General features: G+C 41.0%; 1 protein-coding gene across 1 annotated transcript in view; it reads right to left on the bottom strand.

The window, feature by feature from the left end:
• Window positions 1-725: 725 nt before the first annotated feature.
• LOC144752201 (C-type lectin-like) overlaps window positions 726-16,249 on the bottom strand; it is a 615,868-nt gene continuing 600,344 nt past the window's right edge. Inside the window, exons 7-8 of the mRNA XM_078640149.1 lie at window positions 5,974-6,079; window positions 726-1,526 (exon numbers count right to left, since the gene is read on the bottom strand). Of these exons, the coding sequence (XP_078496275.1) occupies window positions 1,417-1,526; window positions 5,974-6,079 (216 nt within the window). The 3' untranslated portion in view covers window positions 726-1,416. The remainder of the gene's footprint in view (window positions 1,527-5,973; window positions 6,080-16,249) is intronic.

Here is a 16,249-nt window from a genome sequence, read left to right as displayed (position 1 = left end):
TGTGTTTCCATGCAGTGGAAGGCTCTTTGCAAAGGTTGGCTGGTCACCTTTCCTTTGCTTGTTGCTATATTTTTGGGTGTTAAACTGGTACTAATGAGATGCAACCAATGCCCAGTCAGTGTTAACAAGCATAACAATCACAAAATAATGAAGTAATAATATCACAAAATGTGCAGCAATGTGCTGCATAATTTGCATTTTCTGGCCACAAAATTTACGCCGCCTTGGCGAATAATTTGGGTCTGTCCTGCTGCATAATGCCAGTGGCCCTGCTTACAATGAAACAACACGGTTGGCCAGACGTCCTCCTATTATTGTTTTGACAAATCTTTCCTTTTCTAGTTTTTACTCTTGAGTTACTATTGAAGTCATGCTCTCATGTCAGGAGTGTACCAACGTTATCTACATCAGTGAAATAATTCGGTCATATAAATAATTCCATTGTTCCTCGCATATTCGTTTTCTATTTTCACACAATACATTGTGTGGAGATTTCATTCTCCCATTGTAGAACCCAGTGACGCCATAGTATGACATCACTGGGAGATTCTGAGAGAATGGTCAGTTGATGAAGCTGGTGGTTGCTGTACACTTGTGTAGCTGTACTTATATGAATAAAGACCTTTTATTCATTAACCACTGCCTCTGTGGTTACTACATTTCCATTTGTACTGGCTCAAGAAAGTTTCCCATTCATGGCAAATAAAAATCAAATTGAAAGGATGTTGATATGCTAGCAAGCATTTTATTAAGAGAATATGCAGTGTGAGGAGGGGGAAAAAGCAACGGGCGCTGACAGATGTGATCTTTGCCTCCCACTGAGGAGCGCTTTCTTAAGTGTGTGGTAAATCTAGACTTTAAGATTGCCTCTTGAGTGCAAATTGTGCTCAGACCTGAGGGTTTTCTCCACACAAATTCCTCCACGCATGAGATGGAGACATCTGCGTGGGGAAATCAATGCTGAAAGTGAGATACCACATTGTTTTACCGATTAGTAAGGCCAAAATTGCATGTTATTCCCCATTTGGACTGGTAAAGTTCAGAATTGTATTAGAAAGTACCATTGGAAGTGGTGCGACTGCGCAGTATCTGCATTTCTTCTGGGAGTTTTTACTGGCCTTGTGGTGGGAGTGCATTCAGGAAAGTGGTTGACAGTTGCGGCATCAGCGTGAGGGCTTTCAGCATCAGCGTGAGGGCTATCAGCATCAGCATGAGGGCTATCAGCATCAACATGAGGGCTATCAGCATCAGCATGAGGGCTCTCAGCATCAGCATGAGGGCTATCAGCATCAGCATGAGGGCTATCACCATCAGCATGAGGGCTATCAGCATCAACATGAGGGCTATCACCATCAGCATGAGGGCTATCAGCATCAACATGAGGGCTATCAGCATCAGCATCCAAGGGGCGGGTGATTAACAGAGCAGCTTCTCTTCCCCTCTGGCCTGCTCCTGTTTTGATAGGTGGTACTCGCACATGAAGGCAAGCTCCGATGCACAACTCAGGTCGTTCCACGTGCCGGTTGCTGGAAGAGAAAGCCATAGTGTCATGTGAGGGAGGGAAGAGGGATTTAAGGCTGGAGAAGGTTGTTATGGATGGAGAAGGGAACAGAACCCTGGATTTGATATGGTAAGGACTAAATGGAACAGCCTCACTGAAGACAAAGTGATGGATGCACAAAGAGTCAGTGATTTAAAGAAAAGCCTGGGCAGTGACGCGGAGAGTGTTCAGGAAGCAAGAGTAGCGACGAGGACCATGAAAGACCTGTGGGGCAGATCTACGAGGAAGTGCTGCAGCGTAGCACCGCAAACCCTTTGGCTGCGCCCGCTGCGGCACTTCCAAAGCACAGGGATGCGACATATTTACAAGAATATGTCGCATCTCTGTGCTTCCCCCTGCGCTGGCGCACAAACTGCAGCCATGCATCGGCATAGACATCGGTGCACCATGGTGCAAAGATGCCTGCGCCGTGGGGAGATTGTTTTTGTGCAGGAAGGGGCACCTTCCTGCACAAAAACAATCACTACAGGCACTTTACTCCTTCAATGCATGCTGTAAAATACAGCACGCATTGAAAGAGGAAAATACGAGGAGAAATGAAAACATTTCTCCTCGTTATGCCTCGCTACGCCACCTCTAGGGTGGCATGGCATTCAGACGCATCTCCAGATTTACCATTTCTCGTAAATCTGGAGATGTGTCTTGTTCCTTGGGTGTTGCGTGGGAACACCCACAGCAACACCCATGGAAGTCCCTTCAACGCAAAGTGCTGCTAGTGAAGGGCCGTATTTACAAGGAGAGGAAAAGCCACGCAGGGTGGCTTTTCCTCTCCTTGTAAATATGGAGGAGCCCCCGTGCCACCAGTACGTCACAAAAAGTGACGTACTGATGGCGCATGGGGCTTGTAAATCTGCCCCCGTGTGTCAAGAGCCAAGAGCAAATCGGCAAGCTAGAATTGCCCAATAGCTCATATCTACCATCAATTCTATGTTTAGATGCTCATCCCTAAAAATGAAATATAGAAATTACACACAAAAGCATCCCACTGGAGTCCCCTCCGTTCTCCACCTCTCTCGTCTAAACTACTGTACTTCCTCTGACCTCTGACCTCTGTACCCTGCCCACATCCCCACCTGCCTGTCCGCACCCTTTCTCTACACACAGTTCAAAGGTCATATTCTGTGCATGGCTTTGTTCTTCTGTAGGTAGGTTTGCTCTTAATAAATGTCCCACATGAATGCTGAGAGGGTATGTATCTTCGTATTATCACAGACAGACTTGTCAATCTGCCATGGATTTTGGCGTGCATCCAGCCAACAAACCCACGGAAAACAAGAAAAACCGTGAAAGGCATGTTTCCGTCCCCATTGTAATATGGCCACCATATTGAACCCTTTTCTGCCTGGTCGACTTGTCGACAGGGCGGGAAAAGCGGTGGACGGTCTTTCCGTCCGCCACATCCCCCCCCAGCCATTGTAATATACCGGGGGGTCTTTGCTGCAAGGATGGTGGGTGGATCTCCCCCCCCCCCCGCGGGCCGGTGTGGGCGATCCGCGCACAATCCTAATGGGGCCCTAAGTGTGTGACAGGTGCCTGTTATGAGGCTGCAATATGGGGGAGAGCAAACTCCACAGCCCTTCTAATAGAAGAAAAATAATTTTTAAGAAGAATATTGGCAGTACCTAATTCTACAGCCAATTATATTGTGCACAAATAATTGGCAGTACCTTATATAAATGATACTAATAGTATAGCGGGACTTACATTTTGGCGAGGGTTGTGGGCAAAGGAAGAGACAAAATTTACTACGGATATAATAAAGGACTGTTTGGCCCTTGATCACTGGAAAAAAAATCCCAATGGCTTGAATATATACAAAACCTACTATTATGCTGTATGATAGACTTTGAGAAAGGACACCCGTCAGTTATACAAGGCATTAGTAAAAATGAGCTGAAGTCTAGATACATCTAGGCCAGGGATTGTGTTAGAACTGATGAGGCTAGACAAAAATATAGCGTTAACGCCTATTGTCAGACAGGCACGGTCCGTGCCGGGCGTTATACTGGGGCAGTGACGTCAGGCAGGGGAGGGTCAGGGTGGTGGGTTGTAAAATGCGGGATATGGACCATTAGAGGTAAGTACCGATAAAAATAAATAAAACGAATTTCGTTGCCCACGCTGCATCGCCAAATGTGATTTGATTTGACTTTTGATTTTTCTTTCTTTTTGTGTGTATTATAAGTATGCTTTTACGGTTTTATAACTTACACCAAATAAAGCTGTTTTGAATAGAATTGAATATGAATCATTTGCAATTAGAACCTCTGACTATGCATCTGTAACCTCTGTTTATTCTAGAACTGCATTTCAACAAGAGGAGTGTACCAAGACAAACTTCTTTCCAGCACTACTCAAATGAATTCCAGATTACTGGCAGCTCTGAAATCCTTCTAGTATGCCGGCTAATCTGCCTATGGTTACTATACTCTGCAGACTGAAATTCAAAGTCCAGACTTTCATAAAATGCACAGCAACAAAGCAATGAAGTAACAGAGCTTTGCATACTAGAGCCAATACTTCACCAGCTTCACACCGCACGGTGTCTGTCATCTTGTGCATTGAAAAGCCCAGCATGCATTTTTGGCATTGCGGCGCGCGCGCTGCAATGTCAGAAATACGGGATGCGCCCGCCAGTGTGGCGGGCTCATCCTAATGGGATGTGCGGGACCGCCGCACCCTTTGCGGGTGGTCCCATACCTCACTGGTATTGGGGGCGGACAAAGTCCGCCTGCCATACTAATGAGCCCCTAAAACACTCAACAAAAAATAGAAACTAATAACAAAAACAAAATAAAAATAAATAAAAGAAATCATATAACTAAAAAGTGAATATGTGTTTACATTAGTATCCTCAACAGATCTGACAAAAGGGAGACAATGTTTACATCGCGGGTTTTGCGCTGCGTGCAAGTACAATGCAGCCGTTACAATGACTGCATTGTTACAACGCAGTGCCATTCCTAAGCAAGTTGTTTCAACGACTTGCGCTAGATGGCGCTCTGCGATAAGGAATAGTATGATTTACTATCCCAACACTTTCCCTAGTGTTGCACACACTGTAGTTGGAATAGTAAATCATACTAATCATACTAGTATTCCTACTATTCCTAACGACTTGCATTGTAATGGCAGTGTGTTGTGACAACGCAGTCGTTGTAACAACCGCGTTGTGAATGCATCGCGGAGTAAAATCGCAATGTAAAGAGACATATTCTTCTAATTACAGTTCAACAGCTGCATACTTTGTGGGGGCCAGATATAGTATTCCAACTCTAGTTTAACAAACACTGTACTGTGGAAAGTGCCTAAATGAAGTGGAGCCAGTCGAACAAATGTTAAGGAAAGTGCACACATTGGTGGGAGGGGGGTTTGCTATTCTAACACAAGTCTAAGAAACATGATGGAAAATGCATACATTTGGTGCGGGCAGATTTACTATTCTACCTCTGGATCACCAATTGTTGATGACAGTGCATATATTGCATGGGGTCAAATTTACTGTTCTTACTCCATAACAAACATTGGGGGAAGTGCATGCTTGGGTGTAGGGCAGACTCCAATCCAAAAAATCTTCACGACAGCCGACCCTGTGTGGAGCAATGTCATTAGGCTTTTCAATATTTAGGGTGTCCATGACAGTGCGTTCACAAGCCGCACACCCAGATATACAAAATACTTGACTTGCTCCAAATCAGTGGTTCACTAATTTACCTTCCCTTTAAAGGATCTATGTGGAATAAAAGCCATACATTTTGTTTTAGTGGCATTATTTCCAAGCCAAACGGTTCAAAGGTGATAGAGAACCTATCTATTAAATTCTGTAATCCCATTGGAGTTTTTGTGATTAATAACATAATTTATGCGAACCGCAGAGCAGGAATTCGCTGGCTGGCCAATTTATAGGGGGGTGCTGGCAGTGCAGTTATGTAGTATATCAATTGCCTGTTAATATATAGTGTAAAAAAAGATAGGGGCTAGAACACATCCCTGACGGATTCCCCTTCTTGATACTAATACAGTCCATCAGTTCCCCCTTCCTGCCCCATCGCACTTGAGCATAATTGTTGCCGTAAAATAAAAACATAATAAAATACAATTAAACAACATATTAAAAATATATTAAAGTAAAACATTTTAAGCTTCAATATATCATAAAACAGTAAAAACACAAAAAAACTGTCTTTGATATTTTAATTCATGCAGTTTTTGTAGTCACAGTATTTTGACCAAAATATTATTGTCAAATGGTATTTTCGAGCTGATCTTAAGGTGAATGCCGTCTGATACTTAGGTGTGCTGATGGATTTCATCCTAGTGGATACAGTCTTTAAATTCTCTCACTCATTCACTCATATGATATTATAAAACATGTTAAATGATGGGAAATGGCGGTGGGTATTCTTTCTTACCATGCATTTGAACACAATGTTCATATTTGCCGTAGAAATCTGGCTGTCCTTTTCCCCAGTTCTGGTAGTTGAATTCAGACCCATCTGACCAAATAAAAATTTTGTCCTGGAGAGAGAGAGAAATGTAGTTTAAAGCAGAGTTAGAGAGAGATCAGGTGACGGGGAAAGATGTAAAGAAAAAGAACATAACTCCCTAACATCACTCATGAGATGTATTTTATATTTTATTTGTATTTATTAGGCAGGGAATTGTTTCTAATGAGAATTGTGGGAGATCAACCAGGAGGCTGTTACAAAAGTAAAGATTGCCATTACAGTAACCTGATAAACGCGTTGTAGGAGATGTGGGGACAGGTTTTACATTAGTTTAGAGCCTGAAACCTGGTGTGTGTGGCAAGTGAATACTGTTTTTCATAAAGGTCTTAAATCCACACTTCGGTCAGTTATATCTAAATGCTGTAAATCAAAGATATCACTATTAACCAATTTAACAGTACTCAGTTTACAGTACTCAGTTTACTGTTCCTATGCTGAATGGTAAATTTACCGACCGTAGCTGGATCTAACGGTGTGCTGTGTCGAAATTCAAAATGTTGACCTGTTAGCAGCAACCATTTAATCCAGCACAACATCTTGACACCAAGCCCTTGCATTGGTATAAGACATTTGGAGACATCGCCAAAATGCAAAATGCGATGCATCCCGCGCCTCGAAATTGGTTTTATTAATTAAATTGTTTACTTACCTCCAATTATCCATATTCCGGTTTTTAGCACCCCCCACCCTGCCCCTCTCCCGCCCCGCCTTTCTGCCCCACCGCAACTCCCTCCACGGGCCGCGACTGTTGTGTACGTTCCATATTTTGATTAAACTAGAAGTCATTTGGAAGGGTGCCTGCTGGGCATGTGAGTGGGGATCCTGTTTTATCAGGGCTGCTGCTTCACCAGCAGAGGGAGGAGATCTTTGGGGGCTTCTTTTAATAAAGGGAAGAAGGAGGTGTGCCTTAGGTAAATGGGGAGAGATTTCCAGTGGAGATATCCTAAGAGGCTTAAAGACTGGAATTCACACAAAGCACAGGCTGGTTTTCAGGATGGAGAGGAGGGGCAGATTAGCAGACTGGAGATACTGACCTGGAGTATATTGGGTGAGGCCCCATCTTGGAAAGATTGGACTAATTGCAAGGAATTGTCAGAGCATGAGGTTAAAAGGTCAAAGGGAAGAATGAGTACTGTGGGAGACCAACCATGAGGTTTTTTTGCAATTCTCGATATTGTCTTTACAAGCAACATGATTAATGTTTTTGGGATGTTGAGGGAGTTGCAGGGAGATATTTTACATCAAGCTAGATTTAATGTAATTTAAGTAAGTTCATGTTAGTGATTACAGACAGGTAATATATTCCTTGTGTGCTAGAAGCAAATGGGTCAAGTTACCTGAAAGCCGGTGTAAGTACCAGGAGTGGAGACCAAAGGCACAGTTAGGGAGCTGGAGCTGAACACCACACTAAAGTCCCTTTCCTAAGGAGTTGTAGTCTGGGTGTCAGCAGGGAAGAGAAAAAAGTAGGAGTAGATGGGGTATGAGAACTTTTGACATGTATACTAAGGAGTGATTACGCTGCCTACTTAGAGTAGAAGGCCTTTTTGTAATAGCCTGGGAACATTTTTCGGATTCCTGATTTATGTTCGAGTTGGGAGACAAAAAGAGTTATTGACCGCAATTGTTTGGTTAGAAAGCTCACAGGTGTGGGGCAAGGTGTAATAGGTCCCTTAGTTGGGCACGTACCCTCTAGGTGCTCTAAATGTAATCTGAGGTGTGGGGTATTTAACCCTACCCCCCGCTTTGTTGGTCAATACTTGCGGAATGTTCAGGTACGGTCCTGGCTTGGGGTACATGAGATGGATGAAAGTAAGGCTGTGCCCCTTTCTTATCAGACCTGTGAAATGGGGGTTTGTCCACGGCCATGGCAGCGATATAGCAATGCACAAGGCCCTGATATGTGGGTTTTAAGTTCTTTCAGGAGGTCTGCCTTTGTCTTGGGGAGCTCTAGTACATTTTAATGGATCAGTGACTAAATATCGAGGGACAGAATATCGACTGTTCAGAATATCGATGGCAAAATATCGAGGGGCAGAATAGCGAGTCCCTATATACAAACAGGTAAGTACTAAAATATCGAGGACAAAATATTGATGTTTAGAATATAGTTAACTAAAATATCGATTTTTTAAAATGTATTAAAAATAATATAAAAGTAATTAAATAATAAACACAATTAAATAAAACAGTTAAAATAATGTAAAAAAGCTTAAAATGTAAAAATAATAAATGTAATATTAATAAAACATATTAAATATTTTGTAATAGATATATATTTACTTAATAATATTATAAAATAATTATTAATCTTAATTATAAAATATTTAAACATTATTAAAATATATTTACATATAAATATATAAATAAAGCTATTATATAACTATAAAAAAATATATAATAATTAAAATACTTTTTTATGTTAATTAATAACTTACACTACATTAAATATAACAAAATTAAAAACGTTGCTTAGCTAAGGGAATCCAATTAGTATTTACACCCCAACAACTGCTAAAGTAGGGAATTTGTTAGATAGTGGGTGGGTACAATTTACTATTCCGACTCCAGCGAGTGGAACAGTAAGGAAAGTGTTGGATATCGGGTGGGTACAAATTAATATTCCGGCTCCAGCGAGTGGAACAGTAGGGAAAGTGTTGGATAGCGGGAGAGTAAAAATGACTATTCCTACTCCAGCGAGTGGAACAGCAGGGAAAGTGTTGGCTAGCGGGAGTGTAAAAATTACTATTCCCACTCCAGTGAGTGGAAAAGTAGGGAAAGTGTTAGATAGCGGGTGGGTAAAAATTACTATTCCCACACCAGCGAGTGGAACAATAGGGAAAGTGTTGGATAGCGGGTGGATAAAAACTACTATTTCCACTCCAGTGAGTGGGACAGTAGGGAAAGTGTTAGATAGCGGGTGGATAAAAATTACTATTCCTACTCCAGAGAGTGGAACAGTAGGGAAAGTATTGGATAGCGGGAGTGTAAAAATTACTCTTCCCACTCCAGTAAGTGGAACAGTAGGGAAAGTGTTGGATAGCAGGTGGGTAAAAATTATTATTCCCACTCCAGTGAGTGGAACAGTATTTATTTATTTATTTAAGGATTTTTAAAGCGCGTAGTCACCCAAAGGGTATCCCAGCGCTGAACCTTTTACTCACCAGGGGGAGATAGTCGGGAGTGGAGAAAATGGCTCAGGGAAAGAGTGGAGAAAATGGCTCAGGGAAAGAGTAGGGTTTTGAGGGACAGTAGGGAAAGTGTTGGACAGCAGATGGGTAAAAATGGCTATTCCCCACTCCAGTGAGTGGAACAGTAGGGAAAGTGTTGGACAGCATAGGGGAATAACTTAGTATACCTACTCCTGCAATATAATTAAAGTTAATTAACAATTAATTCATTTATAAAAATTTATTTACCTCCCGCCATTTTCCTCTATAAACGTCACCTCCAATATTGTAAAATATTAATCAATTAACATAGTTATTTAACAATTAATTAATTAGCTAATGACAATTAATAATACAAATAATAACCATCATATCTAAAATAATTCACACAATTAACACTATAAAATAACTTAATAAATATTATATAAAAAAATGTGATTTAAAAGTAAATTACTGCGCAGCCTACTCCCCCATCAAATCTCAGACCTGCTCCCAAAAAAATGTACACAATTAATATATTAACATATTCATTATTAATAATTAATATCTAATTAATTACTAATTAATAATATTTGTAACACAACTAACACAATTAAAATTAATTATTACGTGTTATTAATCAATTAACATTTAATTAAAAATGTATTAATTAACTTAAATAACAATATAAATTATTACATTTTAAAGTATTAAATAATAAAAAAATATTAATTTCAATTAAATTATTTCCCACCCTATTCCCCTGTAAACCCACAACCTACAGAATTAAATTACACAAACATTAATTTACGTATAAATAATTAATTCTAAATAAATATAAAAAATATATTATAATTAAATTACTTCCCACCCTATTCCCCTATAAACCCACAACCCGCTACTGAAGTAAAATACGCAAAAATATATCTAACATAAAATTAATAACTTAAAAAAAATTCAATCATACATTACAAAAATAATATATAATTTTAACACACATATACTAGCATATATAACACTACATTTTTTTTCGATATTCTGGAAAACGATATTTCTAAATTCGATATTATGGAAAAGAATCTTTCTTACCTCAAATTCGATATTCTACGCAACTATATTTTGGGAATTCAATATTCTGGCCTCTCTATATTTTTGATTTGATATTCTGGACAGTCGATATTTAAAATTCGATATTTTGGGTGTTTACCCATTTTAATTTGTCAACTTCATGGTGGCCATCATATCAGCTATGTCATTCTTTAATGTACCGATAAGCGGTTTCATAACTCCCAGATTGTTGGCTGGCATGCTTTTAGATTGCAGATGATGTAGGTAGGGTAGTTTGTGTAGTTTGTTCAGAAAACAAGACGATCAATGGGGCATAACGGTTTGATCATAAGATGTTGGGAGTGAGGGCTGGTTGTTTATCTGAAGGCTCTGACAGGTAATTTTCCATTGGTAAAAGTTAACTGGGTTTCAGAGGGGAGTGTTAAGCTGATGCATTCAGGGGCATTTGAAGCTGCAAACCCCTGAGTCAGGTCAGTGGTGCTAACGCCAGTCTTACTTTCTTCACTTTTCAGAAAATAGTTTATTTTAGACTTGGCGCCCTTCCCCTCCACTCGCGCTTTACCCTGAGCTAACAGATCCTCGATCTCTCCAATTAGATAGCTAATATCAGCCAAGTACAGTTCTCTGAAGCATGTGTTTTTGCTTGTTTTAATTTCTTTCCAGGTCCCCTAATAAGCTCAGTGGCATTTCTTTTCCTCATTTATTGTCACATTTGTAGGATACTGACTGGATTTTCAGGACCTTCTCCTCGGGGTAGGCTTGTACTTGGTTTCAGTATTCAGAGAACTGGGGGGAATGGATCTGCTCCGCCTCTTCCAGTCGCTGACGGGCACAGACGGGTATGCCCTAGGCTTGGACTTTGCCCGGATGTGGCCAGCATGAGTTCCATGCAGCAGGATTGCTGAGAGCGCTTAGAGCGCTATGCAAGACCCTACCTACTTCAGGCACCAGTCAGTAGGTGCACCTTCTGGTGCAGGGCTCAATGGGGGATGAAGTCCCCTAAATTCATGGTGATCGTGGGGGACAGTGTACCCCTTTGTCAACCTTTGTTGTGTCTCAAATCATTTTTTGGATTACTATAATTTTCTTGACCTTTTACACTTTATTAAATTTAAAATAGACCAAAGGATAAAGTAACATTGCAGGTAGGTGTTGAAATGAGATATGACCGTATGTTAGAAAAATGAAAAAAACAATATCATTCATAAGTTATAGTTTAGTGAATTTCATGGGGCACCCACTTTTTAAACCTTCTAAAAAAGTGTTGGCTCTCTATATACCTTAACTGGATCACCCTCTTAAAGACGTCATAAGGTCCTCAATTTTGAGTCAAATGGTTGACAGGCATGCCTAACCTTTGATAAGGCACATCAGCAAGGCCCTATGGACACCCTTCCAGAGTTCAGCAAAACACACTGCACATATTTCTGGAATGAGCACAATGGTTTGCAACATACAACTATAGAGATATTCTTAGAACCCCAGTGGATCATGCCTACCTTCTACATTTTTCAACAATCTGCAGAGCCTCAATTCTTCAGGGAAGTTCTGGAAAAAAACACCCACTTATAAACGTCCACTTTATATAGAATTTGTCAATAGTGCTGCAAAACAGCCGTTTAACATTGGCACACCTCCACATATCCAAAGGTACATGGACATCTTATTACCAAACCTAACTACAACTGCACTTTATCCTTTGTTTTTTTCAGCAAATTTCAGTACTTTTTTTTAAATCAACATATTTTATGGATGCCCTAACCCCTATGCCTGTGTACAGCAGTGGTGGGGCTCAGAACCTGCTGGGCCATCTGTGAGGATCTGTCCCCGCTATGCACCGCCTTCAGCCGTGTGTAGTGAAGGAAAAGCACAAGGCCTGGCTTGTGGTCAGGCCTTGTGTCCAACCCTCCGCGGATGCCCCTCTATGCACACCATTGGGCCGTGCTCGGCTGGGCAAAAGCCTCACCTGCAGCCAGGCCCGCACCCCACGCTTTGTAGACACCCATTACCAAAGGCAGTGCACAGAGGGAGCGGTGGAGAGCCCTGCACTTGGCAGCCTTTGAACCTTGCTTCACACAGAAGCTGGTTTAAATTTGTTGTTAACCACAGTCTTAAGGATCCCGGGTTCCTTGCGAGCGAGTATCCTCACCACTACTGTGGCTTGAGGAACCACTGTTCCATGTTAGGGTTACTTGCTCCCAGAACCCATGTTAGTGCCATGGGTTTTACATTTTATCCTCACTCACATATTAAATCACTCATGACATATTCTTGATAACATCCTTAATGATATCCCAAATGACAACTTTGACAAGAACACTGATAACAACACAGTGCATGGCAGGGGCCCAATTATAATTACTTAATGGCACAAGTTATAGTTACTTGCGATAATTACAATTGGTGAATTACAAAGGTTTTGTTAGCTTAAAATGTATGTTTTGGCTGACATTTTTATCTAAATATAATGTACCTTAAAATTTTGTTTTTTCAGTCCCTTCCCTGTCCCCTTGAATGAATGTCTAAACTGTTTTGCAGGACTGGGACTGCGGCACTGAATCCTAAATGGCTGTCGCCACATCTTTGTTGATGTGGTGACAGCCAATCAGATCTTAAGATATGTTGACTCTGCAGATCCTCCATATATATTGCACCTCAGTATCTCTAAAGCTTGTGAGCAGAATTACACACAAAAAGCACATTTACTCGACAAAGATCTTGCTTTCCTCAATATGTGGCGTAATTCCGTTTTACTGTTTTGGGTGTAGCTGTGGCCAATCATCCTATGGAAAATATACGAGGATATGAGACCCCACTTTTCTCAGCTCCCACTTCACGGATCACCCCAAAATGTTCCAGGAAGGAGCTGACATGGATGAGACTGTTTTTGGAAAGTTTCATGAAGATTCATCAAATGGCACCAAAGGTATATGCTTTTCCTATGGAAATGTGGTCCTAACTATAACTACTCAGTGGCGACCCCTAGTGGGTACAATATATTGGTAAAAAAGTCATAGGTGGATTTTATATATATATATATATATATTACCTACTGGCGGTCGCCAGTAGGTAGTTATAGTTAGGATTGATTTCCATAGGGAAATCGCAACATTCTATTTGGAATAACTTTGGCGCCGGTTGAGGAATCAGCCTGAATTTTTCAGCAACTTTGCCTCGCGGCTCTCCGCTCCTTCCCTGAAAGTTTGGGGGGGATTCGTCAAGCGGGGGCCGAGATAAAAGGGGGGTCCCAAAACATGTTTTCCCCATGTTAATTTCCATAGGGCGGTCTGTCACACTTTTAGCTCGAACAGCTGAATGGATTTTCACCAAACTTGGCAAAATTGTAGGGACTGGTAGCCCGATGTGCCTTTGCTATGTCTCAAGATATGTGCTCCAGAGGATTTTGAGTAATTTAGGTTCAAAAAAATTTATATATCTAGAGCCGCGCCCCGGTACGCGTACCGGGGAGCGCTCCGGGCACGCGACGCGACTTGCGCACGGCAAGCTGATTGGTTCTCGGGTGTCTGTAAACATTCAAAATAGTCCGCAGCGGTCGCCATCTTGTGTCTCGGTAGGATCGAGACACAAGAGGTGGTAAAAACAAAAGGGGAAATAATCAAAAGGGGGCAGGGTAGACCCCCCCTGACCCCCTAGGTTTGATGTGGGGGCCATAAAAGGGTCCCTCGGGTAAAAAAAATATATATTTTTTTCGATTTTCGCGGGGGGAGCGCCTGGTACGCGCACCGGGGAGCGTAACAGGGAGCGTACCATGAAGATAAAAGAACGACAGACTTTTTTTTTTTAAATAGCATTTTTTTATAAATTGGAGGTAGTTCTGAAAATAACTTTTTTTTGTTTTTGTTGTTTTATATTTTTTTATACTTTTTAAAATGATTTTATATATTTTTTGGATTTTTTTCAGGGGAAAAACAAAAACAGGGATTCCAAAACTGCTCAACAGGAGCAAAAAAATGTGAAAATTTAGGGACGGGGAGGGCAGTGGTGTTCCTGTCTCTTTATAGCAATGAGTTCAACGCTCTGCTCCCCATAACAGAGCAGTTCCTCACACTCCACGCACAGAAATGTAATGCCTGCAAACACCGGCTGTATGTTAGGGACCATTCTTCCACGTGGTGGTCCCGAAGGTGTTGCTCCACCAGTGGAGGTGCTGCCGCCATCTGTTGGTAAATTCCATGCCAGCTCCCTGACACTCTCCCTGGCAAAGTTGTTTTGGTGTTTTCTCTTGACATGTCTAATTAAATTGGCATTTCCAAAGCTATATTTTTTTAGAGGATTGCCTCTCGATAAAATACTGCCACATATTTTGCAGGTTACTTTTGCAGCATTAACTTTTTTTTGTCCTTCAGGGATGTCATAAAATTTCCAGATGAAGTGGTTCTTTTTTTTCTGGTGAGGAGGGTCCTCAGGCAAAAAACCTTCTGAATCACTGCTGGATGACTCCCTTGCAGCAATTAGGAAAAGAAGACAATACACAGAACAGCTCTTGCTCTCTCCAAGTACAAAGCAATAGTGAGAGAAATGGGTGGTTTTCTCAAAATTTTGAAAAAAAAAGTTCTGAACCAATGAAAAGTGTTATTTTAAAGTCACATGGCTTGACGCGCTTACGCTACGCGCCTTGGGGCGCGTCCCGGGGCGCGTAGCATAAGCGCGTCGGGGCGCTTACGTTGCGCGATCGTATGCGCTTCCGGGTGCGCTTACGCGGTGCGTCATAAGATGCATCTCGCGGCTACGTGATACGTGTCTTATGATGCAAGGCGTGACGGCTACGCGATACGTCACGATGTTGTTTTCGTTCGCGGCAATAGCGCTATCGGGACGCTTACCGGTACGCGCCCCGGGGCGCGCCGTAACATTGCGCTTACCCGTGCGTTCACCGGTACGTGCCCCGGGAGCGCCCCGAAGTGAAAAATAAAATACATTTTTTTAAAAATTAACATATTTATACAATATAAAATTCGTTTTACATTTTTTCACTTTTTATACCTATAAAGATTTGCTATTAAAAAACCATTGAAATTCACTGAAAAAACCATAGGTTTCACACCAGTTATAGTTAGGAATTAGCATTAAAAAAAAACTATTAAATTCACTGAAAAAACCATAGGTTTCACACCAGTTATAGTTAGCTGAAAGTTTTACTCGCATAAAACCATTAAAATTCCCACGTTATAGTTAGTTGGACTCACTATAACTTGCGCGTGCAATGCACTGCTGATGACGTCACATATTACATCACTCATGACATGGTCAGTGACATCACTCATGACATCACTGATGACACCATCCAGTGAATGTGTGTCTTTCTGAAAAATAAATATGTGTTATATATGTATATGTTATTGAATATCTTAGTGAATACATATATTAGTGAGTAATGTTTAAATATTTAAATATATGGATTAGTGTTTCACTTTGTGTGTAAGTGGCTGCATGGGTTGGTGAGTGGCTACATGTGTATGTATATGGGTTATTAGATGTTTTCCTTAGTATCAGTATGAGTGTTTGTATGGTTTGGTCGGGGTATTACTTAGCACATAGATGCATGAATGACTGACTCTCTCTTTGTATGTCTTTTGAAGACAGCATATGTGCAGGACTGTATGGGTGGATAAGTGTGTATATGTGTGTGTGAGTGAGTGAATGACTGTCTCACTAGTGTCTTTATCAGTAACTACATATGTTTTAATCTAGTATATGTGAATATTGATGTATATAAGTGAGTAAATGTGAGAGTGAGGGATTGTAAGAGTTCCTGTTTAAATAACTATGTTTTTCTATAAATGATTGTTTAACAGAGTAAATATGTGTATGTTTTCTTAGACGTAAGGTGGTAGTGTGTGTATAGCTGTATATGCAAATAAATGGATGTTCAATTGTTTATTTGCATGTGTGAGTATGTGTGCGAGTAACTTTTGGAACACTGTCGTTGTGTAACAGGATATATA

The sequence above is a fragment of the Lissotriton helveticus genome, chromosome 4_2 (assembly GCF_964261635.1).
Source record: "Lissotriton helveticus chromosome 4_2, aLisHel1.1, whole genome shotgun sequence".
In the NCBI taxonomy this organism is placed as follows: Eukaryota; Metazoa; Chordata; class Amphibia; order Caudata; family Salamandridae; genus Lissotriton; species Lissotriton helveticus.
Note: the sequence above shows the minus strand (reverse complement) of the source record. Positions and strands in the feature narration are given on the sequence as shown.